We start from the raw sequence: 27,895 nt of genomic DNA on the forward strand, positions 1-27,895 counted from the left end.
TGTTTAAAACAGTGTGCTGTTCTAAATTAATCCTTTTGTATTACTGTGTGCTAGTTTATGGTCTCTAAAATATATGATAGTAAAAGGTTGAGAAATGAAAAGCTGGCATAAGGAACGTTGTACTAAGGAACAGGAGTAGAGCATCTCGTCTTTCAAGTTTAAATCACCATTCAATAAGACCATGTTGTGGTCTCATCTCCACTTTGCCTTCATAACCCTGACCTTCCTTGCCTGTGGAGGACTTATCTAACTCAGTCTTCAATGAATGTAAAGACGCAACCCTCACGACCTTCTGAGGAAGACTATTCCATTCCTTATCAATCCTCTGAAAGAGAAAAAAATGCTCCTTGGAAAAGTAGACCTCAGGTGAATTTTACCAAAATTCAGCTAAGAGTCAATTTCAGGAAGGTTCATGGACAGTTTCTATCCATCACCTTTTGGAGAGTTGTAGCATGTAGTTTTATACTGTTCACCTCATTATGTATGCACCACACCCTGACAGCCCACATTCACATTATCGTGTGCTCCCTGCTGCTGAGACCTCAGGGATACCCACCACCCATGCTTTATTTAAAGCTCCAGCTCTGCATCAAGTCAATTGCTGCCAGCCTCAAACAGCCCTTTATAGTATATATATTGGGAGGGAAATGATAAAGAAAGGTTTCTGAGGGCATTGTTAGCACAGATTGCCTTTGATTGCAAATAGAATCCCACAATTGTAAAGACAATACCACTTTCCATCATCACCTGACTGATCGATTCTCCTTTTAAGTGCAGCTACCCATCCTCAGCCCCATTAGAACTCTATCTAAGGCAATGCTAGTCTTTTTCTAATTCCCAGCACTGCACAACGCCTTGTCACTGTTTTATCTGGGAGCATCACATGCTGACAACATTGCACATACGAACTTGTTGGTAAATACTTACAGTTCAAGATGAGAGAAAATCAGCTCCTGCCCTTGTGTAACCAACGACACTGTGGATTGTCTTTGTGAATTGTGGTCTTGTAGATGACATTTCTAAAGTTGCCTGTGATTGTTTATGCTTCACAGAAATGACTATGATTAATTTGTGATGACAAAGTCAAGATAACTTGTGGAACAGGATTTGCATCCCACACAATTGGACACTGCATGCATTTTACATACAGGACGCTACAATTACAAATATTTCAACCTGTACATTGAAAGTGCCTGATTGATGCAATTACCTTTTGAAGGGCATCACATTGTTCACAAATAGAGATTATGTGCTCAGGCAGAAAAAATCTACATAATCCACCCATTCAAGGTGTAGAGGTAGCCATTGTCTATTTCCAATGCACCTTTGAAATTTGGATGAGGATGGAAAGCATCTGAGATCATGCTTCACAAAGTGAGGCGCAGGATCAGCCTGTTAAGCTAGGGCCCCCAGACAGACCTTTGTGTTCCTTTCTGCCCCATCTACACTCTCTCACAACTCCAAAGGTTTTGAAATTCCATGTGTTCCCAACCGATTCTTTTATTGGGTCACAGAATCAAATTGTTGTTATCATGCTGGAATCTATTCAGCAAACCTTATCTGCACTGGCTTTCTCAACATTTTGGTTTATTGCCCATCTTACTTTTCCCTGAAACCCTGATTAGATTTCTATTTCAGTGATCATCTAATGTTCTGGATGTAGGTTTGCTTGCTGTTCTAGAAGGTTCATTTCCAGACATTTTGTCACCCTACTATGTAATATCTTCAGTGGGCCTTAGGTGAAGCACTGCTGATAATTCCTGCTTTCTATTTATATGTTTGGGTTTTGTTTGGGTTGGTGATGTAATTTCCTGTGATTATGTCATTTCCTGTGGCGAATTCACATCCTGTTCTTTTTCTCAGTGGGTGATAGATGGGGTCTAACCCGATGTGTTTGTTGATATAAATAGAAAGCAGGAACTATCAGCAGTGCTTTGCCTGAGGCCAGCTGAAGTAGGGTGACGAAATATGGAAATGAACCTTCCAGATCAGCGAGCAAACCTACATCGAGAACCTCAATCTGAGCTACAAATCTTCTCAAAACTCACTAAGATCATCTAATGTCCTCTTGAATGTCTCAATCAAACCAGCCTCCACCACATTCCCAGGCATTGCAATCCATCGCCTAGCTACGTGCAGTCTAAAAAGGTTTTATTATCACCTTGCATTTTCTTTTTTGGCAAAACACTTTAAACGTGTGCCTTCTGGTTCTTGATCCTTTTATGAGTGGGAACAGTTTTTTCCTATCCCTATGATGAGATCATCATAATTTTGAAAATTTCTATCAAATTTCCTCTTGGCTTTTCTCTCTCCATGGAAAATAATCCCAACTCCTCCAATCAATCTTCATGGCTGAAGTTTTTTATCCTTTGAACTATTCTTGAGAAAGCTCTTCTGCACTCTCCTCTAAGCTCATTTCCTTCCTGAAATGTAGTGCCCAGAACATAATACTCCAGCTGAGGTCTAACAGTGTCTTAATATAACTTCAGCCTAACCTCATTGCTCCTGTATTTTATGCACCTAGTACTGAAGTCTAGACTGCTGTATGCATCATTAACAGCTCTCCTACCTGTCCAGCCACCTTTAAGTGTAATAATGCACGTATACAGTCTCTACTCCAGCACAACCTTTAGAATCATACCCTTTATTGTAAACAATATCTCCATATCCTTTGTAGTAAAATATATCACCTTACATTTCTCTGCTTTGAACAACTTGTTAATGTCCTTTTGGAATTCTGAAATGTCACACTCACAGCTTGTAATACTCCCAATTTTGTGTCATCTTTGAAATTGTTCCCTGCACACCAAGATCGTGTAAAAATCAGGAAAAGCAAACATCCCAGTATCAACCCCAGCAGAATACCACTACAAAGATTCCTCTAGCCTGAAAAATAAAAATAACGACCTACTAGACAATAGAGTTGCTCTCTCATTACAGAGAGGTACCAGTGGTAGCTTAACCTGAGAGGGTGCAGAAGAGATTGAAGAGGAGAGTCTTTTCATAGTTACCACAGTGGTGCAAGAATTGAACCCATACTGTTGATATTGCTCTGCATTGCAAATCAATTTTCCAGCCAACTGAGCTAACTGACCTCAGGTTAATTACTCTGGATTAATCATTATCATATCCACCATCATTCTAAAATTTAATGATGCACTGATCTCTGTCCTATTAATGTGACCCATCTGACATTTGATCTACTTGGTCCACCTCATTCCAAAGAACCAGGCCTGGCACTGTCTCTTTTCCTGTTGGACTGGACACATGCAACTGTAAGAACATAATCTAGGAATGATTACACATCTTTGTCCTTAACATGACCACTATTCCAGTCGAAATTTGGGTATTTGAAGTACCCTATTATAACTACTTTATGAAATGTGTACATCCTGTAATTTCCCTGAAGATTTGTTACTCTGCAATCCTTTCCATTTATGATTATAGATTACACTGAGGAATGTGACTGCACCCTTTTTATTCCAAATGTCCTCCTTCTCCATCACTGCAATGCAGCCACCAATCCTTCTTTAATTCCTTCCCTGCCTTTTCTGAACATGTTATACTGAGCAATATTTAAAACTCAGGCCTTTACTTCCTGGGGCCATGCCTCTGTTATTGCCATAACATCTCCCAACCTTATCCTCTGCTCCTCAGCACTACACTTTAGCCATGTTAATTACCATGCTGCACTGAGCCCCCATCAGAGTGGTGATGAAATCGCCCTACTGGAATAAGCTATGACCTCCAATGTACTATTGTCTCCTACCCTTATATGTGGAATTGATTCCCTTCATAATTATCCCCATGAATCCCAGACTGCTGTATCCAACCTCTTTTAATGATTTCCTAACCTTCCTATCGCAGGCCCTGATAAGCCCCCTTTCACTTTCAGTCAGCAGATCATCAGACTGACCAGGGCCCAACTCCCTGAATGACTTTGAAGGATACTCCAGCTAATGACTGACCACATCTCTGACTGATCTCTGTGCAGCACCCAAACTGACTTACTCTGAAACCTTGAACTGGTTGCACTGAGCCTACAAGACTAATTGTGATTCATTCCCTGGTTTGCAGTTATAAGGAACTCCTGACTGCTCCAAGCAGCTGACTGACCATCTCCAAGCTCCTGGACTGAGATTGTGTGCTATTCTTGACTAACTGTGGTGACAGGTCTGCTAGACATTACTGTGGACTACTCCCCTTTGGCTTTGAGACATGCTTGTGGATGAAGCATATGCAGTGTGTTTTCTATACAAGCTGCCTATGCATGCTGTAGGTGCCATGCAGCAACATGTCCCATTCCATTGATTAATCACTGCTAGCGACAATGACAAGCTGCTAGGTTTTGTGTCTGTGTTAAACAGCAAGGCAATACAGGTGCACTGAGGCTGTAAATTCTGTAAAAGGCAACATAGCATTAAAAAGCAAGATAATGTAAGGCAAAGCAGAGCTGCTGTGAATGCTAAGAAGGAAGAGCTCAGAGATGCACCTTGCTCCAATGTATGAAATGGGAGACTGAATCGGCACACAAAGTAGCCTGGCAGCAACATTATAACTTAAGGTGTCAGGGACTCAAACATACAATGTTGAAGTGGAGAATTGTATTCCAAGTTAGTCTGAAATGTACCATGATGAATTAACGAGGTTGGCACGTATCTGATGCCAATCTGTGACTATTGGCAAAGAGGAGGGGTTAAAGGCAAATGTTGCACATGAGAAAATGATGCTCATTGGTCAGGTTACACTTGGCAAGGAAATGAAGCAAGACCAGATAACCATCAATCTTAATACTCTGGTGTATCGCCGTGCTAATTATGGCAACACCCTCTTCTCATTCTGTATCAAATGATGTCTCTTTATTTCATCTGTTTTTTTCTGTCCTAGTTCTGATGAGTGGAAGGCAAAAAACTTCAACTTCTGGTCTCCTTTTAGCAATGTTTATGTTTTGAACTACCAAGCATTTATTTCTTACTTTTTTTATTACCTCATTCTTTGCCACTTCTTAAAATCTGCCTAATCCTCTCACCTATCACTTATCTTTGCAAGTTTGTACAGTGGTTCAATTAAACACATTCCTTAACTTCCTAATATGGCTACAGATAGTGCATCCTTCTGCAAAAGTCTTTCTTTCTGACAGGGATAAATCATTGCTGATTGTTATTAAGTACCACCTTAAAGGTCTGTCACTGCAACTCTAATGACCTACCTTTTAAGTTAGTCTCCCAGTTCATTCAATTTATCCAGCTCTGCTTTCATACCCTCATAGTTACCTGTATTTAGGTTTAAAATGCTTATCATGAACTCCCCCTTCCCTTTTCAAACTGAACATGATATTGTGTCATATTTCTCATTTAGACCAACCAATGAAATTCGAGCTGCAGTCTACCCCCTTCGAGGAAACATTAAAGATGTACAACGGTTGTAAAATAGGAATGTCTCTGTGAGGCAGTATTTAGCAAGCTTTAATCCATATTTTTACCACTGTATTTGTTTAGAATACACTAAGTACATATAGCCATGGTAAGGCTATATTCAAACAAAGTACAAGTTCCAATAAAAGAACACATCGTTCTTTTGGAAAAGCAATGATTTTAGATAAATTTAGGGCACTGTTCATGATATTCTACATGCAATAGCCATTCTACCTTTCAAGCAGATAGAATTTGTGATCCAAAAGTATATCTGCATATGCATGAATAGTACTTACAGAACTCAACAAGCACATTCTTAGTCTCATCTAAAGCAACTTTTTCAAAGTTCTTTCCAACCAGAACTTTGACTGGATTTTTGTCCCAGTCCTCTGGAATGTCTTCACTCTTTAGGTAAGGCTAAAAAAATGATGAAGGAAACTTTTAGTACAAAAGATGAAGAGGAAATAGATTTTGAACTGATGATAACCAATGTTAGTAAATGTTTGACTAATTCAGCTACTGCAGCATGCGCTAATTTCATCAACTTACTGCTGGAGATGTAATCGTTTACGAATGAAATTCAAAATGATTAAATGAAATGTAACTTATGAACAAAATCTTCAAATTATACAAAAGGAAGAACAGTATGGAAGTTAACATATTGCAATATTCTGGGTAGAACTACTTAATTTTTCAATTTCTGTCAAAAGTGAAATATTATATAGAAATCTAATAAGAGAGAGTACCTCAAGTTTTCCATCAAGACTATCCTGACAGAAGGCTTTCACATTTTCTGTGGTAATACCATCAAATGGAAACTTATATTTCTTAACACTACTGATGTTAATTAATCGTATTGTGGGTGCATCCTCGTTCTTCACAGAGAAGTACCCCAGCACATGTTCAATGTCACCATTCATTTCAATATAAACAAATAGGATCTGAGAAAAAGAGAAAAGAAAGGCTTGGGATTGAGACTAGTCTTTGAAGGACTGATTGTTAGCATGATGTTTCTTCTGAATCACAGCTTGAGGAAACAATTACCCTTCTTGCTTTCACTTTTATTTTTATTGTCTTCTCTTGTTGAGCAAACTAAGAAATGTTGATGGCTTGAATTGAATAAAAGTTTGTGTCTGACAAGCTGGATGATTTAAACACTCTCACAGTTCACAAGATCATGCAATAAACAAGATAGAAACATCTGACCATATAAACATATCAATCAGAAAGACCCAACATCACCATGCTCGATGCAGACATCCCCTCCCCTCGCTCCCACTTGTATGAACACAGATGTGGGTTAGCACATCCTCAGATCGAGATTCAAAAAATACATTTTGAAATGGCTTGATTTTAAACCCAGCAAGTGCTTTATGGAGTTATAGGTGCTTCAGATGAGGGGAAAGAGTAAAAAAAAAATCCTTTCTGTTCCCTCTTTAAACATTTGTAAATGGTCTATTGGAAAATAGTTGTGAGGTCTGAATGATAGGGTTCTATACCTTGCCTCTGAAGGAAGCTGCAGCATCTCTAAAGTTCTTCAGGAGTTGGTTATGCTCTGCAATTGTTTTGTTGATGAACAACAGGATATGGTTGTCAATTTTAGCATCAAATATTTTCGCATTATTCTGTAAATTAAACATTGTGAGAGAATGACAGTTTGATGAAATATTAACTGTACAATGCAATATTAAGTTCTTTCTAGTGAAAAGACAATCAATATTAATAGAAAAGCATGTACAACAAAAGATCCTTCAATATTCAATCTACCCATTCAAAGGTGCACATTAAAGTATCACCCTCCCCAATTCTTCATAATGCTAAATCTTACAAAAAAGCAAAAAATACATTGTCTAATCAAAGGATGAAATACTATTCCTCAAGTTTGCATTGAGATTAATTGGACAATCATTGTAGGCTGAGGACAGACAGAGGTCAGAGCGAATGCAATATGGACCATCAAACGTTCAATGTCATGTTTGTAACAAAGCAATTATGTAATCTGACTTGATCTCGCCAATATACAGCAGACTTCATTGAGAACAGTGAGTACTAAATTGGAAGAGTACAAGGAAATCACTATTTTACCTGGGAGTGTTGTCTGGAACCTTGGATGATGAGGAGAGAGGAGGCAAAAGGGTCAGTATTGAATCTCCTACAATTTTGGGTCGGCACTTTCCAGTCATCCAAATTCAACATTGAGTTCAACCATTTTAAACTGGAAATGCTGATCGTAATTTTTTTCCCTTTCTTTACATGTTTCAGTTTCTTTTCTATCTCTTTCCCAGAACAACTGTTTAGTATTCTACCATTCGCAGCATCACTGGACACATCTTTTGTTTCCTTACTTGTTTAATAATGTCCTTTGACCCAGAAACAGTATAGGAAATGATTTCATTAAAAATGGACTGAAATCTGTAATTGTTTACAAGAATGTTTGAAAGTGACTTTAGTTTACATCAATTGTGAAAAGGTAAACTGCAATTTTCCTTTGGTAATAAAAAAAATCCATGTGATCTGATAATCCTTAACCTGCAAGCAGTACCAACAGAAAGGAAGTTAGACAGGAAACTATGCAGATATAACGGAAATCAGCTGACAAACAAAATGGAACCATTTTCAAGATGACATATACATGTGTTTTTGTTATTGTTGTATTAAAATAGGACAAAAAGCCAAAGATGCAGTTAGGCAGAGATTATAAATTTACCACTGTCACTGAAGATTTGCCAGATCAAAGCAATCCATCCAGTAAAATTTATTGGTAGAATAAAAGAATCTGTAGGGTGATCTGTGATATTAAGATTATCTATCTGGAGATCTTGCAGGGGTGAGCCATTCAAGTGATAACCATCTCCAATGATCATCAATAGAACATAGTTGCCAGTAAAAAGGGCTCATGGCCCAATCAACTAAATGAGAAATTATGAGTCCTTATGTTCTGGGGTTTGCTGGAGAATTTTGAAACTGCAAGTGGTACCACATGTCTGCAGGGAATGATGGGGATACTTATGGTTGTATTGACATTTTTGATGCATCAACTATTTGAAATGAAAATGTACCTTTTCATTTGAATTCCCAACTGCTTGATAATTCCTATTTATTTTACATTGGCTTCCATAAAGTGGATTTTATTTTTAATTTGAGGGGTCATTCAGTAAAGTTGGTTTCAGTTTATGAAAGTCCAATTACATTTCCTTTCAACGTTGCACCACCAGCTGTTTTGGTAAATAATCAGTCTTGCCTCCATTTTACCACAGACCTACTCTTTGTTATTTTGCCATCTTTTCATCTGACTAAAATCTATCATATTTACAATGTTTTCCCTGTTCTGATGAATGCTCACCAATCTACAATGTCATCTCTGTCTCTGCCTCCACTGATGTCTCACAGGAGTGTATCTATTGTCTTCTGCAGGTTCGACACTTTGCACACTGAGCACTGAGTGGCTTAGACTTTCTAATATTTTATTCAAAGTTTTGTGCTCCATGTTATAATGTATGGATGACCCACACTACCATCAACAGCTTATATAGCCATCAAGCCTCGAAGTGGTCACCAGGTACATCATTTCCTGGGACAGCGGTGTCCTTCCCAGCTGAAGCCCCCAGTAGTCATTGTGAGCAGCTGCACTGCCACAGAAGTGAAGGCTATTGGCTGTTTAGCAACTCTGAAATCCTGGAGTAGCAGTCAAGGTTAGGTGAGGAAGGATTGTGGAGTGGGTATCAAAGGCTAGGACTGGAGACTGGCTTTCATTGGGCTAAACTGAGGCAGTGCAAGGCAACTCAACACTTCACACTCTTCTACACACCCAAAACCAGCAGAGAGGTCACTCTAATTCCTGATGAAGGGCTTTTGCCCGAAACGTCGATTTTGAAGCTCCTCGGATGCTGCCTGAACTGCTGTGCTCTTCCAGCACCACTAATCCAGCACTCTAATAGGGTAGTCTGGCCTGGCTGCTGCTCTTGTCGCCAGAATCACTTATTTTTCCTAATTTGTTATAATTGACAAACTTGAAATGTAAATCAGGAACATTAGAACAAACAAGTTCCAAAGAACTGAAATGTCAATTGTCTTCATCTTTATACTGACCCTGGGCATTCTGCTGGAGATTTTCAGCATTTACTGTTTTATTCCAGATTTTCAGCATCTGCAGTATTTGTTTTAAATATGTCTAAATATAATCCTTTATTTCAGAAACAAAATAACTAAAGCTTTATACCACATACCTCTTTGGTAAATTCAGTTACAAGGTGCATTTCATTAACTCTGATAAATTTATTGAGGTCCTCCTTAGTCAAACCAGTTTCAGCCTCAATTTCAAAATCAGTGCGTTGATCATCAAACTGCAGGCACAACAAGATGTTAAAGTTTGATTCAGTCATAGCAATCATTATTGATCTAATACAATCTCATACACAAAGAACAGTTCTTTAATTTTCTGGTAGTTGTATTTCTACCTGTTTAGAACCTCCACTGTTTCTAGATTACATCACCTTAAGTCCAAAATGCATTCACAAAATAGTGCCACAGCTTGAAGATAAACATGCAGATAAAGGTAAAGGTGCCAGACCAGGTTAAATAACTTAGACCATGACATCATAACTGGGATCAGAAGAGCAACAAATATCAAACCATCGTATTTTTCAGTTTTGGGTGCAGTTTTAACAGCCACTATTGAAAAAACAGCAGATGAGGTTATGACATATTCAATCAAATGCAGCTATGAACAAAATCTGAAATTGCTGAAAAGACATAGCGGCATCTGTGGAGAGAAGGCAGAGTTAATGTTTCAGGTCCAGTGACACTTTTTCTGAACTGTAGCTGTGAAAACATTGGTATATCTGCTAGAGAAAAGGTAAGGGAAGGAGAAAGGAGTAAACGATAAGTGGAGACAGAGCCCAGAACAACAACAACTGTAATGAAGGTGAACAAGATAAAAGATTGGAACAGAAATCCTGTAAGAGACGTCTTCAATGTGGGCGTACCTATTGTTTACTCCTCCCCCCCTCCGTCCCCCACCTCTTTTTTAGCATATGTACCAAATTGTCACAGCTATAAACAGTTCTGAAGAAGTGTCACTGGACCTGAAACATTAGTTCTGCTTTCTCACCACTGATGTGGTCAGACTTGCTGAGCTTTTCCAGCAATTTCTGTTTTTGTTTCTGATTTCCAGCATCTGAAGTTCTTTGAGGGTTTTTTTTCAAATACAGCCATGCTTTATTTCAGAATATTTAAATAAATTTGACATAAATTGACTACAAATTGACATCCTATCAGTTTACCAAATGAAAGTCAGGGCGTAGTTAAATTCAATCAGAATGTGTTATTGAATTTAAACAATTCACATATATATTACACCTTTAATATTGTAAGATGCCCCAAGATACTTCACAGAAGCAATTATCAAATAAAATTCGCCAACCAGCCAAATGAAGAAATATTCTTTATATTCAGTCATGAGACATGTCTAAACTAACATTTATTGTCCATACATAATCATCATGGAGAAAGTGCTACCAGGGATGGATTAGAGTTAGTGTATTGACTAGGAGAGAGAATTGGTAACAGGCAGAAATAAAGAGTAGGAATAAGCGGGTTTTTTTCTGAATGGCAAACAGTAACTACAGGGATCAGTGTTTGGACCCTAGCTATTCACATTACGTATTAACAATTTGGATAAGGGAAATAAAGGTAATATCTCCAAGTTTATAAATAACACAAAGCTAGGTGAAAAGGAGTATTGTGTGGTGGATGCAGTGATGCTCCAGTGTGCTTTGGACAAGTTGAGTGTGTGGACAATGCATGGCAGGTGGAGGACAATGAGATTACTTGTGAGGTTGTCCATTATAGTAGCAAAAACTGGAAAGCAGATTATCATCTGAATGGCAACAGATTGGAAAAAGGGAAGGTGCAACAAGATAAAGTGTCCTTGTACACTATTCTCTGTAAGTAAGGATGCAGTTGCAGAAGTTGGTGATATGTTGATCTTCACAGTGAGAGATCCGAGCACAGGAGCAGGGGTTTCTTGTTGCAATGATACAGTGCTGTGGTGAGACCACAAATGAAGGGTGCAGTTTTAGTCTCCTTATCTGAACGTCTGAACATTGATGTTTCCAAAAAGGAGTTATATACAGTTCTTCATGCTAAAGGGATGAAAGGGTTTAGGGAGGAAGCAGTAATATTGAACTGAATTGGATGATCAACCATGATCATATTAAATAGTGAAGCTTCTTAAAAAGCTGACTGTCCTACTCTTATTCCTATTTTCTATCTTCCTATGTTTCTGGTATTTTGACCTAGCAGTAATGGAGTAGCAGTGATATAGTTCCAAGTCAGAATGTTGTGTGGCTTGGAGTGCAACATTCAGGTGGGAGTCATAGAGATGTACAGCACAGAAACAGACCCTGCAGTCCAACTCATCCATGCCGACCAGATATTCTAACCTCATCTAGTTCCACTTGCCAGCATTTGGCCTATATCCCTCTAAACCCTTCCTATTCCTATACCCATCCAGATGCCTTTTAAATGTGGTAATTGTGATGGTGTTCCAAAACATCAGCTGTCCTTTTCTTTTTAGCTGGGAGATGTCACAAGTTTGGAAAGTGCTGTGAAGACAGACTGGGTAAGCTTTTGCAATGCATCTTACAGATAGTACACATTGATGTTGCTTTGTTCAGTGGTGGAAATTGAAGGCTGAAGGTGCTGGATGGGGTGTCAGTCAAATGGCCAGCTTTCTCCTGGATGTTGTCAAGCTTCTTGAGTGTTGCTGAAGCTGCATTCCAGCCTTCACAGACATAGTGATTCTCTATCTCTTTGAATAACACAGTCAAGTCAGCCACATGTTCTGCCCTTATCCTTATTTCGCTATTACTCATTTTTATCCTTAATCCTCCCTCCACTCCTGCCTATCTCCACTCATAATCTTTAAAGGACAGAAACATTCTCAGTACCAATTTGTTTCCTTACTCCTCAGTTTTTTCTCCCACCCTCTCTTCCCATCTATATTGCTTGTTTGCTTTCAAAATTCAAAAACTTGTTTTTTTTAAAGAAATCTAATTAGACAAACTTCTTTTCTATTTTTCGTCCTTTTACATACAGATCCATCCAATAATTATCAAATATTATGCCTTAATAGAGTAGCACACAGAGAATCAAATGCTGCTGTTGTAGAATTGTCACAAAATTTAAAGATTATATAAAAGTTGACAAAATGCCCCAATTTACCTGTCCTTTCGACACAAGTTGACAGAAAGTGTGGGGCTGGTTTCTATACTTAATAATGATGCATATTCATTGCAATTAAATAGATTCCAGCTCCAGGTAAACAATTATGAACTGCTGGTAGATAATTCCAATGGTTAAAACTCTAACCCCTTTCTAAAACTCCCCCTATACACACTGCCAGAAAAATTAAAAATGGTGTTATGAATGAAAGGGAAAACTGCAAAGGTGGTTCAATAGTCCCTGTCCACAGGAGTCACTGGATTGATCATTTGATTCAATCAACTCCAGTCAGATCCTGCTGCTCCTTGTTCTTTCTTCTCCAGTTTCTTTCACTTGCTTGCAGGGGGCATTAGGTGACTAGTTCATATTTATAAAGTATTCGGCTTATTGGATAAGAGCCACAGCTTATAGCAACTGATGAAGGAAGATAAAATGGCCTACTATGGTGTGGGTTTTTTTTATTGCTGAGCAAAGGACAGTTCCTTCCTTTTTGGAGCTCCAATGGTTTCTCATGAAATATTCATACCCACAAGCTGTTCAGTTACCTGGCAGCCAATCGTATCATTGTTGGCAGGCAGAAGATCTTTGTCATCACCAACTGGTCATTAGTCCAGGGGCCAATTTACTACTTGCTGCTGACTGAAACTCCATTCGTATGAACACCTTGGCTACAGTTCATCTCAACTTACCTCACTGCTTGAACAAACAGCAGTGTAAACAGCACTTATAATGAGGGTCAGGTGACTTGCTTTGAAAAAGTTAAACAATCCTTTTGAGAATTCTTAATGTTTAGAAAGGCTTGTCTCATTTCAGTCCACAAGCAAAAACACAGAAATAATAAGTTACAGTTTTACACAATTTATTTTTTACATATTAATTTAACAGTTAAGATGCATTGTTTCATTAGGCATTTTTATTTCAACTGATATTAGCATTAAAAATAATTCTGTCCTTTTTCCTTGACCTCATCACTTCCTCTACCTTTCCAAATTTGATACACTTTCAAACATTTATAGAAGAGTAAGGGTTACAACAGATTAGTGATCACTAATCAGGAGCAAGAGCCTTACGAAGACTGATTCTGTAGTTTGAAACTGTGCAACTTAAGACTGAATTACCTTATCCATTGCTTCAAAGGGGGCATTTTTGAATTCCATTTTGTTCTACAGAAGGGAAATTCTCTACAAAGTTAGGTAAAGAACCATGTTATTTTAATTTTGAAAGTGCTCGATGCAAAACCTCCCTTCCTTTACGGAAAAGTTTACTTCAGCTCCCTTCCCTGCAAAAGTCACTCCTCTGCAACCAAGACTGAGATCTTACAATGGAGAAAGTGAGGGCTGCAGATGCTGGAGATCAGAGTCGAAAAGTGTGGCGCTGGAAAAGCACAGCAGGTCAGGCAGCATCTGAGGAGCAGGAGAATTGATGTCGACTCGCCTGCTCCTCAGATGCTGCGTGACCTGCTTTTCCAACGCCACACTTTTCGACTGAGATCTCACAATTCACTGTGATGGGCAATAGACCAGACCGTAATCCCCTCCACTCTGTGATTTACATCTACTTCTGAATAAAATTAGTTTAGGGTAGTATTATGCTTTGCTCACGATTCCGCAATGTGATTTTAATCTACAAATTTTGGAGTTATGGCTCTTTTCGAAAAGTCACTTAGGAGCATGACTGAAAAGAAGACAGAATTCCACACATTAGACGGCTTACATCCTTATTAATGCACTTCAACAACATTACTAATTATTTTGCACACTGATCAAAAGCTGGGAGAACTGCTTCAGAGACTGTGCAAGATAGGAAAGATATATGGTTTGTTGACTGATGTTGTGATTAGTTTAATTGGGAAGAGACTAATAAATGGACACTCTTTGGGAAATAAAATAAAAAACTTTTAAAAAAGAACAGGAGTGTCAGACTCTGAGACCTGGCTCTGAGGGAGCTGGATCAGTGGTGAAGAACTCTCCATTTTGTGTTAAGGGAGGGAACTGACCTCTGAACTGCCTGGACCACACAGTCAGGTTATTCATGACTGCTGTTGGTTTTCCTACTAAGGAGGAGAGTTTTCTTGGTCTCTCCCCCTTGTTTCAGGTAGACCTTTTTTGATTTTTGGTTTTCTTTATTGCTTGTTATGATCGTTTTTTCTGTGTTTCTGTCTGTTTATAAAAAAAAGTAAATAGGCAGTCTATAACTGGATCAAGGATGCATTTGTTAAATCATAATTGTTTTTCCAAATAAGACAGTTGTATTAGATAAAGTTTGCGTGACTTACCTTTTTGAACAACGTTATGGTATTCTTTGATATGCCATAGTTTTCTAAAGTCTCTGGATCATTGGTGATAGCAAATGGCATTTCGACCATATCATTTGCTGTCTCTGAAAGTGTTTTCACATCATCACTTTCAAGGTCCTCAATAAAGAAATGTAAAGTCAGTTCTGTAAAATATTCCAGCATATGAAGAACGATGTAAAATGAACAAGTCTGAATAACTATACATGTACTGTACAAGATTTTTGTGCCAATAAATAAAACAATTACCTTGAAAAAGCCAACAATGACAACCTCAGCTGAGCCAATGTACTTTTCAACCTCAGATATACTGTCCAGGAATGTATAGCTAGAACCAATTCTTCTCTTTAGCCAGCTAATAATGCCTTTGGCATTTCTTTTTCCTGGAAGAAGATAAAGCATCAGCTGAGCATCGATATATCTTATATAAGTAACTCATGTATCTACGGTCAACATTTGCTCTAATATTGTATTTTAAGCCTCTTAAATAACATGACTTGTCCTACTGATTATTCTGAACAGAATTGAATTTCTGAAAAATGATTTGTAAGAAATCAACTATGTGATAAGTTAATCTTTACTGCAGATGGATAAAGTGACATGTTGAGGTATGATTTCTTGGGAAAGTTGCACTACCAGTGAAGAGCTGCTAGCAAAGACTTAGTTGAAAAAAGAACGCAAGACTGGGAAAGGACGGTTGGAATTTCTTAGACACGTCACAAAGACTTATGATTTAGAAAATCTACTGCTGATGGAAAAGCTCAATGGATAAAGAAATGGAGATTGCCTTCTAAAGAGCCATGCAAACTGGATGAGTGTATTGTCAACAAAGTTAATCCATATTTCTGAAATGAAATGGTAATACTCTTCTCAGGATAGAATTGACAGATTCAGTTGTCAGGAGAAAGAATTGAAGCTTTTTGATACCAGGAGAAGGGTGACCAGGAATCCTGCAAGTTAGATTTTCAACTGTATACTCAGGAAGAGACTGCAGTGTCTTTTTTTAATTTCAAAAATATACTTTATTCATAAAATATTTTGATGATCTGTACAATTGGTGGTGCCATACATACATTTACATTCTATTTCTTCACATACAGAGATTGGAATTAATCATTCGTATACACAGGTCTGTACATTTACCATCCATATATTTAGCTGAGGCTTCAGCAGAGCCCACTTACTGAGTGGGCCCCCTGTTCTTCTTTGGCAGGCAGACGTTACACGGTGGTCTTTCCCCACAGCGCCTTGGCGGCAGCTGCCCCAAGCTTCAGCACATCCCTCAACATGTAGTCCAGGACCTTGGAATGTGCCAGTCCGCAACACTCAGTCGGGGTCAGCTCCTTCAGCTGGAAGATTAACAGGTTTCGGACAGACTAAAGCGCGTCTTTGACCGAGTTGATGATCCTCCAGGCACAGTTGATATTCATCTCGGTGTGAGTCCGGGGGAACAGACCGTAGAGCATGGAGTCCCACGTCACGGCGCTGCTTGGGACGAACCTTGACAAACACCACTGCATTCCTCTCCAGACTTCCTTTGCGTAGGCACATTCCAAAAGGAGGTGTGTGACAGTCTCGTCTCCCCTGCAGCCACTTTGAGGGCAGCGTGCAGTGCGGCAGAGAGTCCGGGCGTGCATAAAGGATTTTACAGGCAGAGCCCTTCTCACCACCAGCCAAGCCAAGTCTTGGTGCTTGTTGGAAAGTTCTGGTGATGAGGAATTCTGCCAAATGGCTTTGACAGTCTGCTCAGGGAACCACTCGACAGGATCCGCCTTCTCCTTTTCCCGAAGGGTCTCAAGGACACTACATGCTGACTACTTCCTGATGGACTTGTGGTCAAAGGTGTTTTTCTTCATAAATTTATCCATAAAGGACAGGTGATATGGAACGGCCCAACTTGCAGCGAGGCCAGGCCCATCCTTCGCAACACCGGGGACAGGTAGAACCTCAGTACGTAGTGACACTTGGTGTTTGCGTACCGGGGATCCACGCACAGCTTGATGCAGCCACACACAACGGTGGCCATCAGGGTGAGGGTGGCATTGGGTGTGTTTTTTACCCCGTTGCCCAGATTTTTATACATCGAGTCCCTTCGGACCCTGGCCATCTTTGATATCCATATAAAATGGAAGATGGCCCAGGTGACTGCAGCGGCACAGGTTCTGGGAATAGGCCAGACCTGTGCCACGTACAACAACACTGACAGTGCCTCACACCTGATGACCAGGTTTTTTCCCGGGATGTAGAGCGACCATAGCTTCCATCTGCCCAGTTTCTGCCTCACTTTCTTGATAGATAGATAAAGGGATTTTGCCCAAAACATTGATTTTCCTGCTCCTCAGATGCTGCCTGAACTGCTGTGCTTTTCCAGCACCACTAATCCAGAATCACTTTCTTGATACACTCCTCCCAAGACTTGACGCATACCCCAGCCCTCCGAACCAAATACCCAGCACCTTCAGGTGGTCAGTCCAGGGGATGAAGGATTGGTCGGCCCAGTTCCCGAAGAGCATGGCCTCGCTCTTGCCTCGGTTGACCTTGGCCCCCGAGGCCCGTTTGAACTGGTCAAAAATGCACATGAGTCTGTGCACGGACATTGGATCCGAGCAGGAAACGGCGACGTCATCCATGTACAGGGAGGCCTTAACCTGTAGGCCCCCACTGCCAGGAATAGTCACCCCTCTCAGGCTCGCATCCACCCTGGTGGACTCGGCAAATGGCCCTATGCAGCACACAAACAAGGCAGGAGAGAGAGGGCAGCCCTGCCTGACTCCAGATTTGACTGGGAAGCAATTTGATTCCCACCCATTGATTGAGACTGTATTGACAATGTCTGATCCAATTGCAGATTCCCTTCCCTAAGCCTATTTTGGAGAGAACAGCTCTCATATATGTATGTGATATCTTGTCAAAGGCTTTCTCCTGGTCCAGGCTGATGAGGCAAATTTCCAACCCCCTGTCCTGCACGTAGGCGATCGTATCCCTGAGGAGTGCGAGACTCTCAGCGATCATCCTGCCCGGTATAGCACAGGTTTGGTCAGGGTGGATCACCGATCCCAGAGCAGACCTGATCCAGTTGGTGATGACCTTTGACAAGATTTTGTAATTCGCATTCAACAGTGAGATTGGTCTCCATTTTCTGGTTTCCTCCCTCTCCCCCTTCCGCTTGTAGATGAGGGTGATGATGCCTTTCCTCATGGATTCACTCATGGTCCCTGCCCGAAGCATACTGACATACACCTCCAGCAGGTCCTGGCCAATCAAGTCCCACAGAGCGGAATAGAGCTCGACCGGTAAGCCATCGCTTCTGGGAGTTTTATTCTTTTCAAAGGATTCGAGGGCCTTGGTCAGCTCGTCCAGAGATAGCGGCTAGTCCAGCCTCTTCCGTGTTCTGTCGTCTAAGATCTCTGTGATAGAGGATAGGAACATCTGGGAGGCCGCGCTGTCGGTTGGCTTCGCGTCATACAGACTGACATAGTAGGATTTGCTGATCCTCATGACGTCAGCCTGAGATGACGTTATGGAGCCATCTTCTTCCTTCAGGCTGCTGAGCACAGAGTCCTCTTTGTGCACCTTCTGGAAGAAGAAACATGAGCACATCTCGTCCTGCTCCACCGAGCGGACCCTGGACCAGAAGATTATCTTGGAGGCCTCCGAGGCAAAGAGCGAGGCTTGCTGGCCCTTCACCTCCTGGAGGTCCTCCGTGACATCGACCCCCATCGTCTGCAGTAGGAGCAGGTTCTGCATACTTTCCTGGGGTTGGGACAGTTTTCCCCACCTCCCTCTCGCCTCCTGAACACCTTTGAGGATGAAGAACCTCGTGATGTTCCCTTTTACTGTTTCCCACCAGTCCACTGGAGACTCAAAGAGGGGCTTCACGGTTCTCCAACCTGCGTAATTCCTCTTGAGCTCCTCAATGTTTCCCGGGGTCAGCAGCTTGGTGTTCAGCTTCCACGTTCCCTTACCAGCCCGCTGCTCGTCCTACAGGTGACAGTCAGCCAGGAGAGAAGAACACCGGCTTGACGTCTGTGGATCTGACTGAGAACATTCAGGACACAAACAGGTAATCTATCCTTGAGCGGATAGACCCGTCTGCCCGTGACCAGGTGTATCTACGCTGCGCTCCGTCTGCAGGGGTGCTGAAGATGTCGTGCAGCTTGGCATCTTTTACCATGTCCATCAGGGCTCTGGACGTGGCGTCCAGTTTACTGCCCGCCCCCACCCCCCCACCGCCGGATCGTCCAACTGCATCAATGATATAGTTGAAGTCTCCGGCCGGAATGACCGGCCTGGACGTAGCCAGCAACAGTGGAAGCTGCTGCAGGACGGCCAAGCGTTCACTCTTACCCACTGGGGCGTACACATTAATCAGTCTCAGGTGAACGTCGGCGACGAGGAGGCACCCACCCACCACCACCTTAACCTCGGAGATGCTGGAGTTGCCTCCTCACAACAGGATACCCAGGCCTGAGGCGCGGCTGTCGTTGCCCCCCGACCAAACTGATAGCCCATGGGCCCATGAGCTTGACCTTCTCCTGTAGCTGCTGAGGCGCGGTATCCCACACTCCTGCAGAAACAGGACGTCGGCTTTAACGTTGGCCAAGAAGGCCAACATAGAGACACCTTGCGTAGCAGATTTAATGCTACGCACATTAATACTGACAATTTTTATCACCATTTTAACAGTTTATGAAGTTACCAGTGTCCATTTGCTGCTGGTCCTGCCTCTCTGGGATCACTATCTGCATTCCTGTGGTGAACGCGAACTGCTGGACACTCGCAGGGCTGAGGTAGCTGTCCAGCTCCATGCTGCAGGCATTTCCTTGCTCTGGTGTCTTCGGGTCGGGACCAGGGTTTGCATAGTCCCATTCTCTGTCTGACAGCTGGGCTGTCAGAAGATCGCTGCTCCCAGTTACCTGAAGCTGTGGGTCGGTGGGTACCTCCTGGTTCTCACCGGGTGAGGGGGTGGTCTTTACCAGTCCCCTCAGAGGGTTCGTCATTTCCTCCTTTCTCCCTGCGACGCTCTGTCTCTTCCTCTGGTGATGACCCTCCTTACGCCCGTCCTCACCATCTGAAGAGCTGCCTGTATCCTCCTCATGCAGGTGTCATTTCCCCCTTTGCTAGGTGGTTTTCAGGAAGGGACTGCAGTGTCAGAACAATCAGCAGCTCTGACCATGGGAGGAATGGTCAGATTCATGATGGCGAAGGGTGTAAAATCCTAGGAGAGGGCCATAACCTTAAGGTCCAATTGTGGGGATGGCTTTGAATGGTGATTATCCTAGTTCTTGGAAGAAGAGCTTGGAGAGGTGGGAAGAAACATCCCTGCTCCTCTCGACCCCACAAAGTGAGCTCCACGAACTTGTTGTAGGTGTCATGGAAAACCTGCCAGTCTCACTTAAACACGCAAAATAGATTAAATTTGAAGTTCCACCCTCATTCATCTATTTCAAATGTAATTTGCCTCCTGAGAGTTGGTTGGACACCGGCCATTCATCTCACCTGAGTAAAAGGCAGAAGTCAATGTCTTACAGATAATTTCCTGACATGTTTTGGTAATTTGCTCCTAATTCCAATAAAAATCTCACTCTGTTAAATCTCCCATAATAATTTAGGCTGGAAGCAGAGACAAAGTCAAGAACAGAGTGGATGGATATTTCTCTGCTCCTAACCTGACCCAAGGCTGGAATGGAAACCCAATGCTAACTTGCTGCTCTTACACTCTTCATTTTAAGGGCTTTAAAAAAGGAGATTAACACAAACATGATATCTGAGAAAATAATACTAAATGTAGGTTGGTGATCCATTGTACATAGTGGAAACGATCTTACCCTATGTTATGGTGCTGTCTAAGTGAGCAGGCAAGGTCTGCACAATTCAGTTGAACCACAGTTGGGTAGCCCTCGAACACCACTGTTTCCCAGACTGCCCAAACTATAAAATAAATAATGGGTTATCCAGGATAATCCAGGATGCTGTTCCTGGTCTACTCTAACCTTTATTTGTAAAGTTGAAAAGTGTGGTGCTGAAAAGCACAGCAGGTCAGTCAGCCATACTTTCTGGGGTACCCTTAATCACCCACAAGCCAAAACCTTAGAGTGCAGTGCCACAGCGAGAGGAAACATTACCAGTGCCCTTAACATACCCACGACAGGCTCTTCCCAGGTTGCTGAAGAGCACAACTGATGATACTGATACTTTGAACCCACACTCTGCTTAGCATTCATTTGAACTTCCACTTAAGCTATGAAGGCTTTGCCCATGGGCTGTTCTTGTGAGTGTGTGTATGTGTGTGTGTATGTGAGAGAGCGAGAGAGAGAGGACTGCAGATGCTGGAGATCAAAGTCGAAAAGCACAGCAGGTCAGGCAGCATTCTAGGTGCAGCTGCGGAGTAATAGTGATAGATCGGAGGGGAGGGTGGAGTGGATAGGTGGGAAGGAAGATGGACAGGTGCTGAGTTGGAGGGTTGGATCTGGAATGAGGTGAGGGGAGGGGAGATGTGAAAACGAGTGAAGTCGATGTTGATGCTAAGGTTCCCAAGTTGGAAGATGAGGCATTCTTCCTCCAGCTGTCGAGTGGCTTGGATTTGTTGGTGGAGTTGGCCCAGGACTTGCATATTCTTGGAGGAGTGGGAGGGGGAGTTGAAGTGTTCGGCCACAGGGTGGTGGGGTGTTTGGTGTGTGTGTCTCAGAGATGTTCCATGAAACATTCTGCAAGTTGGTGTCATGTCTTCCCGATGTACAGGAGACCACATCAATGACAATGGACACATTAGATGACGTGAGTGGATGTGTAGGAAAATCTCTGCTGGATGTGAAAAGATTGTTTGGGGCCTTGGATAGAGGTGAGGTGGGAGATGTTGGCGAAAGTCTTACACCTCCTGAGGCAGCATGGGAAGGTGCCAGGTGTGGAGGGTGGGTAGGTGGTGAGAGTCACGGAGGGAGTGGTCCCTGTGGAATGTGATAGTGTTGGGAGGTTCTGTTGACCATGTTGTCTCCACAACCACCGCCAAGAACCCTGCCACCGAAGACATCGCTTCCGCCAATGTCACCCGGAATCTCTCTTTCCCCACTGTGGATGCCACTGAGCATACCACTTCTGCCCCCCCTCCCCCCCAACCACCTCTGTTTATGCCACTTCCTCCACTGACATCACCGATGATGTCATCAATCATCACAGGACCACCTCCACTCCAAGAAAAATCTCCTTCCCCAACTCCCAACTCCACCTCTACACCAAGCCTCAAGCCCCAGCTCTGCCAAGTTTTTACTATCCCCCCGATCTCTCCTTCACTGAGGATGAATGATCAATCCTCAGTAAAGATCTCACCTTCATACCACTACAAATTCCATTTGCGTTGCAACATCAAATTTTTCTTCTGCCGCCTGTGTCCATGCTCACCTTTTCAGTTCTGACTCCCACCAACCCTCTGAGACCCCTTCTCCTGCTTCTACTATTCTCCAGCATCTTGGACACCCATCCTGGTCTCTTAGAATGATCAATCCTCAGTAAAGATCTCACCTTCATACCACTTCAAATTCCATTTGCGTTGCAACATCAAATTTTCCTTCTGCCGACTCTGTCTCCATGCTCGCCTTTTCAGTTCTAACTCCCACCAACCCTCTGAGACCCCTTCTCCTGCTTCTACTATTCTCCAGCATCTTGGACACCCATCCTGGTCTCTTACCTCCTCTCAACCTCTTTTTGTCCAACTGCCACCATGACAATGATCGCCTCAACCTGTCCACCCCTCTCACCCAATCCAACCTCTTAACCTTGCAAAGTGCAGTCCTTTGCTGTCTGACCTGCTGTGCCTTTGCAGCACCACACTTTTCGACTCTGGCTTTCCAGCATCTGCAGTCCTCACTTTCTCCTATATTTGTAAAATGTCAATGGTATTCCTGGAAGAATCTCCAGGACTATAGCAATCACTTTTGCTTTGACTAAGGACAGTGTATCTTCATTTAACACAGTCATATAGATTATCATGGAAGCATTGAATGATGTTAGATGATTAGGACGTATGGATGAGAACTAAATAAAAGAAGACTGGTTAATCACAATGCAGGGCAGTCTCAGTCAGAGTCTTAAAAGGGAGTTGAGTATGCTAAAGTGACCAGCCAAAATAGCCATAATTATCAATGAATTGAAACTGATAATAGCTAACTCAAGGACATGTGAAAGAGGTCACTTCTTCCAATAAAAAAGGGGCACTCAAAGGTTCACATATTCCAAGTCAAAGAAGTATGTAATGCAAGATTTGGGGTAGTTCTTCCTGAAAATTGTGATATTTTTATCATCCGCTGCTAAAAACAATCAACGTAAACACAGAAATCCTGATTCCAATCATAGAGCAATTAGGTTAAGGGTAAAATTAAAAAAAACATTCATTTAGTACATGCCCTTCATTCACTTTATCTGTTGTGGTACTCCCTTTAGCTATAACCGTCTTTACATTTCGCATTCTCATTGTCTGTCGGTAAGTATACCAGTAAGGACATGGCATTACCTGTATAATCAATGGGAGTTTTTCTGTCACTGTCCTTAAAAAACTTTAATGTTGGATAGCTATTGATCCCAAATTCTGAACCAAGCTCCTTCTCTTTTATGACGTCAACCTTGGCAAGTTTTAATTCAGAGGACTCATTCTTCAGCTGTCCTGCAGCACTGGCATATTCCGGCGCCAAATTCTTACAGTGTCCACACCAAGGGGCATCTTTTGAAAGGAGATGTAGAAATATTAACCTTAAGATAAACAGTTAACTAAAATGTTATATATCAGCTAATAAACTTTCAGCCTTCAAAAAAAGTTTGTAACTTGTTTCTTTTCTCAGTTGAATGCTCTAGCACAGAAAACAAACAGGGCAAACACAACAATGTAAAACATTTGTTTAGATTACTTACAGTGTGGAAACAGGCCCTTCGGCCAAACAAGTCCACACTGACCCGCCGAAGCGCAACCCATTCCCCTACATTTACCCCTTCACTACATTTACCCCTTCACCTAACACTACGGGCAATTTAGCATGGCCAATTCACCTAACCTGCACACTTTTGGACTGTGGGAGGAAACCTATGCAGACACGGGGAGAATGTGCAAACTCCACACAGTCAGTCGCCTGAGGCAGGAATTGAACCCGGGTCTCTGGCGCTGTGAGGCAGCAGTGCTAACTGCTGTGCCACCGTGCCGCCCACAAATTAAACTCATCTGCCACTCCTCAGCCCCTCTGATCTCATTGAACTTTGCTGTCCACTACATCTCCAATTCACTTAACCAGCACATCTTTGGACCGTGGGAGGAAATGGGGGTACCTGCAGGAAGCCCACACAGACTGAGGGCAGGTGGAGGAGGTTTTCGCAAACTCCACACAGACAGTTGCCTGAGGCTGGAATTGAACTCGGGTCCCTGGCACTGTGAGGCAGCAGTGCTAACCACTGAGCTACGTGCTTCCCCTCCTACTGTAAAAAGTAAACATAGCCCAATTATTATCTTTTCTTTAAAAAGTAATGTAGCTTGGCTCGAGAATAATTTTTTTTTTGTTTTCTCAGAATTATTTTATTCATTACTTTGTCTGGCAGGCCAATTGTGACAAAGTAAGAAACAATAGCTGGCTGTGAACTCTTGTGCTGAATTTCTAGTGCTTGCAATTAGAACCATTTTGCATGAGAGTTTTGCATTCTGCATTATGGATTCATGCTAATCAGGCAATGCAAGGGTTTGTAATGCATAATAAGATATTGTAGTACCACCATGGATGAGTCTGCTTCTAAATGTAATGGATTTCAATCATGGTAGTAGCACTGAATTGCGGTTGTGGTGGCTCAGATTCTTACCTTTAAAATATAATAACAAGGCAGAATTTTTCAGAAGCTTCTAGAAAATGCACTGTATATTATTACAGTTATTATTATTTAAGAAATTAATGATACCTCCAAGGAACTCTGGAATCTTGGGCCTTGTCCTCAAGGGTCCAAAATGATTCCAGTTATAAATTTGCAGAGATAAAGTAAAAGTTTTAGATTCCATTTATAATTAATCAGCAATATATGTGGTTCCAACACCACTATTTTCAGATAGTGATAATTTTGCTTTCATTAATTGGCTAAACACACAATTAAATATGAAGTTCGGAAATAAGGTGTTGTGACACTGTGATAGTGTCCAAAACGTCTGCATTTAAGTCCCACCTCCTACTGCAGTGCATTATCACATATCAGAGTATGACAGGTTGACTAAAATAAGTAAAGTTTGGAAGTATGAGCTGGCACATTTTGTTGTTCAACTTTGTATTGATATTTGCAAGTACATGGCTTGACAAGAAAGTTTTTTTTAGCTTTAACTTTCAAGCAAAAGAATGAAATTGCCTACTTACAAAATTCCACCAGGAGGTATTTGTTCTCTTTTAGTGCTCTCTGGAAGTTGTGCTCATTAAGCACTAAAATGTCCTGGTCTTCAATAATCTCATCTGAAATGACTTCTTCAGCATCTTGCTTTGGTTCTTCCTCTACCTCCGTTTCCCCAGCCTTCACAGTAGAAAGGAAGGCGAGGACTAACATAAGGACACAGCACTTCATCATGTTGTTCAGAAGATCTGCATGCTGTCTGGAAACAGCGTTGATAAAGCCAAGGCCAGGGTGACGCCTGCCTGAGAATACCTCGTGGACTATTACTACTGGTTGTACTTATAACCAAGCTACCTACCAGTGGATTACCATTGACCTGCGGAGTTACAATATGTTGACTCTACATTGTAGGATCACAGCTCAGAATAATGGCAAAATTGTACTGTCAAAAGTTCATCTCAGTTAGTTAGTGATTTTATCAGTGTTGTACTGCTGAAATGATCCCATTAATAAGACATTGTCCTTGTGTGTTTATAATGTGTTAGTATTTTATCGTATTCATCATAACTTAGTCACTATTTTAAATCATTTAAAATTTATTTGCAAGTAAACTGACATATCATTTATTACATGTAATCGCCAATAATTCTGAGCAGATCAGCACTTGTTGTTTGCAGTCCTTAATAATTTGACTTCATGTATTACGAGTAATATAAACATGCAATATGGAAAGTGACAGCTTGTGACAGAAGAGATAGACCATAGCAATCTAACAATAAGTCAGCATATTTTGGCTAGAGGTTACAAAAATAATAAAGTGACAAAGCTAAAAGCTCTGTATCTGACAGCACTTAGTGTCCAGAACAGAACAAATTAACTGATAGAAAAAAGTAGAAATAAGGAAGTACAAGCTGGTAGTCATCATGGAGATATAATTGCAGGGTGACATAAATTGGAAGCTGCATGTTGAAGGGTATATGACATTTAGGAAATGCAGGAAGCTGGAAAATGTTTGCAGCTGGTTTTATTAATTGATGATATTTACAGCACATAGAGAGGGATGATTCAAGTTCAGGAATTAGAATGTAAAAGCAGTTTAGGTAGGGATGAGAAATAATAAAGGCAAGACGTCCCTTGGTGAGTGGGATACAGCCTAATAATAGTAGCTGCATGGTAGAATGGAGTATTATGGAAGAAATACTGGGAGATCTGTGGACAGAGAAACTGTGTTAATATTTTGAATCAAATTTGACTCTTCTTTGAAAAGGGGGGCTGGTAAATGATAGTTTTTATGCTGTTGAAAAAATGGGAAGGAGGAGCGAGTGTAACAGATGGATAGTTCCCAGAGCAAAAGGCCAATAGGCTGCTAATGGTAGTAGACCCAAAATATAAATGAAACGTTGATGTGAGTTGCAGAAAATAGCTTAGCTCTAATCAAAATGGAGGATAGAGTTCATGATCGGAAGTTGTTGCACTCAATGTTAACTCCTGAAGGCCGTAAAGTGCACATTAACTCTGTTTCTCTTTCTGGAGAAGCTGCCAGATCTTCTCACTTTCTCTACTAATTGCTACATTTATAGCAGATCTCCAGCATTCAGTTTTGTTGAGAAAGAATAAGAGCTTGTCAGAAAGGCAGGCCAATAATAATGGGGTTTTACTCAGTATGTAGACTGGAAAAATTAGATGGGGAAAGTTGTTCAAAATGGGATTTCATTAGAATAGTTTAAGGATAGTTACTTAGTATATCAAATTATGGAACCAACCAGACAGCAAGCTGTACAAGACCTGGTATTGTGCAATTAAATAATAACCTCACAGTGAAGGTATCCCTAGGTGATAGTTATCATAATATGATTAAATTTTACATTCAGTTTGAGAGAAGGAAGAGAGGACCCAAGATTAGTATTTTGATCTGAGGTGGAGCAGTTATAAGGTCATAAAAGCAGAGGTAGCTAATTAGGTTCAGGAACAGGTCAATAGAGATGCAGTGCCAGATATTTAAGGGGATACTCTAGAACATACAGAATTGACACATTCCACTGAGAAAGAGAAGTTCTAAGTTGAGACCTATCCTATACATAAATAAAATGATTTTATTATTGTGCAAAGATGGATAGCAGATCAGACAGTTCTGAAAGAAGAAGTTAGGGAGCTAGGTAACAGACTGAAAAGCAGGATGTTTAAGCAAGTAATCTCAGGACTGTTCCCATTGTCACATATTGGAGAGTATAGATATATAAAGATTATATATTCATAGGAGAGGATCTCTGATTAGAAGAATATGATGTAGAAACTTTTTGGGTGGAGCTAAGAAACAACAAAAGGTAGCAAAAATGGTATTAGTGGTTTAGAGATCACCAATCAGTAGTGGTAACGTAAAACATGGTATAAATCAGGACATTTAAGATGAAAGTAGCAAGAAGAATGCTGTAATAATGGATGACTTCAATCTACATATAGATCAGTAAATCTAATGGACAGCAATGCTGTGAAGGAAGAATCCCTGGCATTTCTGGAGCAATATATTGAGAAACCAATAAGGGCACAGACTATTTAAGATCTAGTATTATACAGCACAAAAAGCTTAGTTAATAATCTAGTTGCAAAATAACTTTTTGAGAGT

General features: G+C 41.3%; 1 protein-coding gene across 1 annotated transcript in view; it reads right to left on the reverse strand.

Moving 5' to 3' along the window:
• The window catches only part of LOC122560439 (protein disulfide-isomerase A2-like), a 33,031-nt gene extending 7,525 nt beyond the window's left edge, over positions 1-25,506 (reverse strand). The window contains exons 1-8 of the mRNA XM_043711072.1: positions 25,302-25,506; positions 23,438-23,644; positions 15,181-15,314; positions 14,914-15,051; positions 9,641-9,757; positions 6,914-7,039; positions 6,161-6,355; positions 5,711-5,831 (exon numbers count right to left, since the gene is read on the reverse strand). Of these exons, the coding sequence (XP_043567007.1) occupies positions 5,711-5,831; positions 6,161-6,355; positions 6,914-7,039; positions 9,641-9,757; positions 14,914-15,051; positions 15,181-15,314; positions 23,438-23,644; positions 25,302-25,506 (1,243 nt within the window). The remainder of the gene's footprint in view (positions 1-5,710; positions 5,832-6,160; positions 6,356-6,913; positions 7,040-9,640; positions 9,758-14,913; positions 15,052-15,180; positions 15,315-23,437; positions 23,645-25,301) is intronic.
• Positions 25,507-27,895: the final 2,389 nt, after the last annotated feature.

This window comes from Chiloscyllium plagiosum, chromosome 21 (assembly GCF_004010195.1).
Source record: "Chiloscyllium plagiosum isolate BGI_BamShark_2017 chromosome 21, ASM401019v2, whole genome shotgun sequence".
NCBI classification, from domain to species: Eukaryota; Metazoa; Chordata; class Chondrichthyes; order Orectolobiformes; family Hemiscylliidae; genus Chiloscyllium; species Chiloscyllium plagiosum.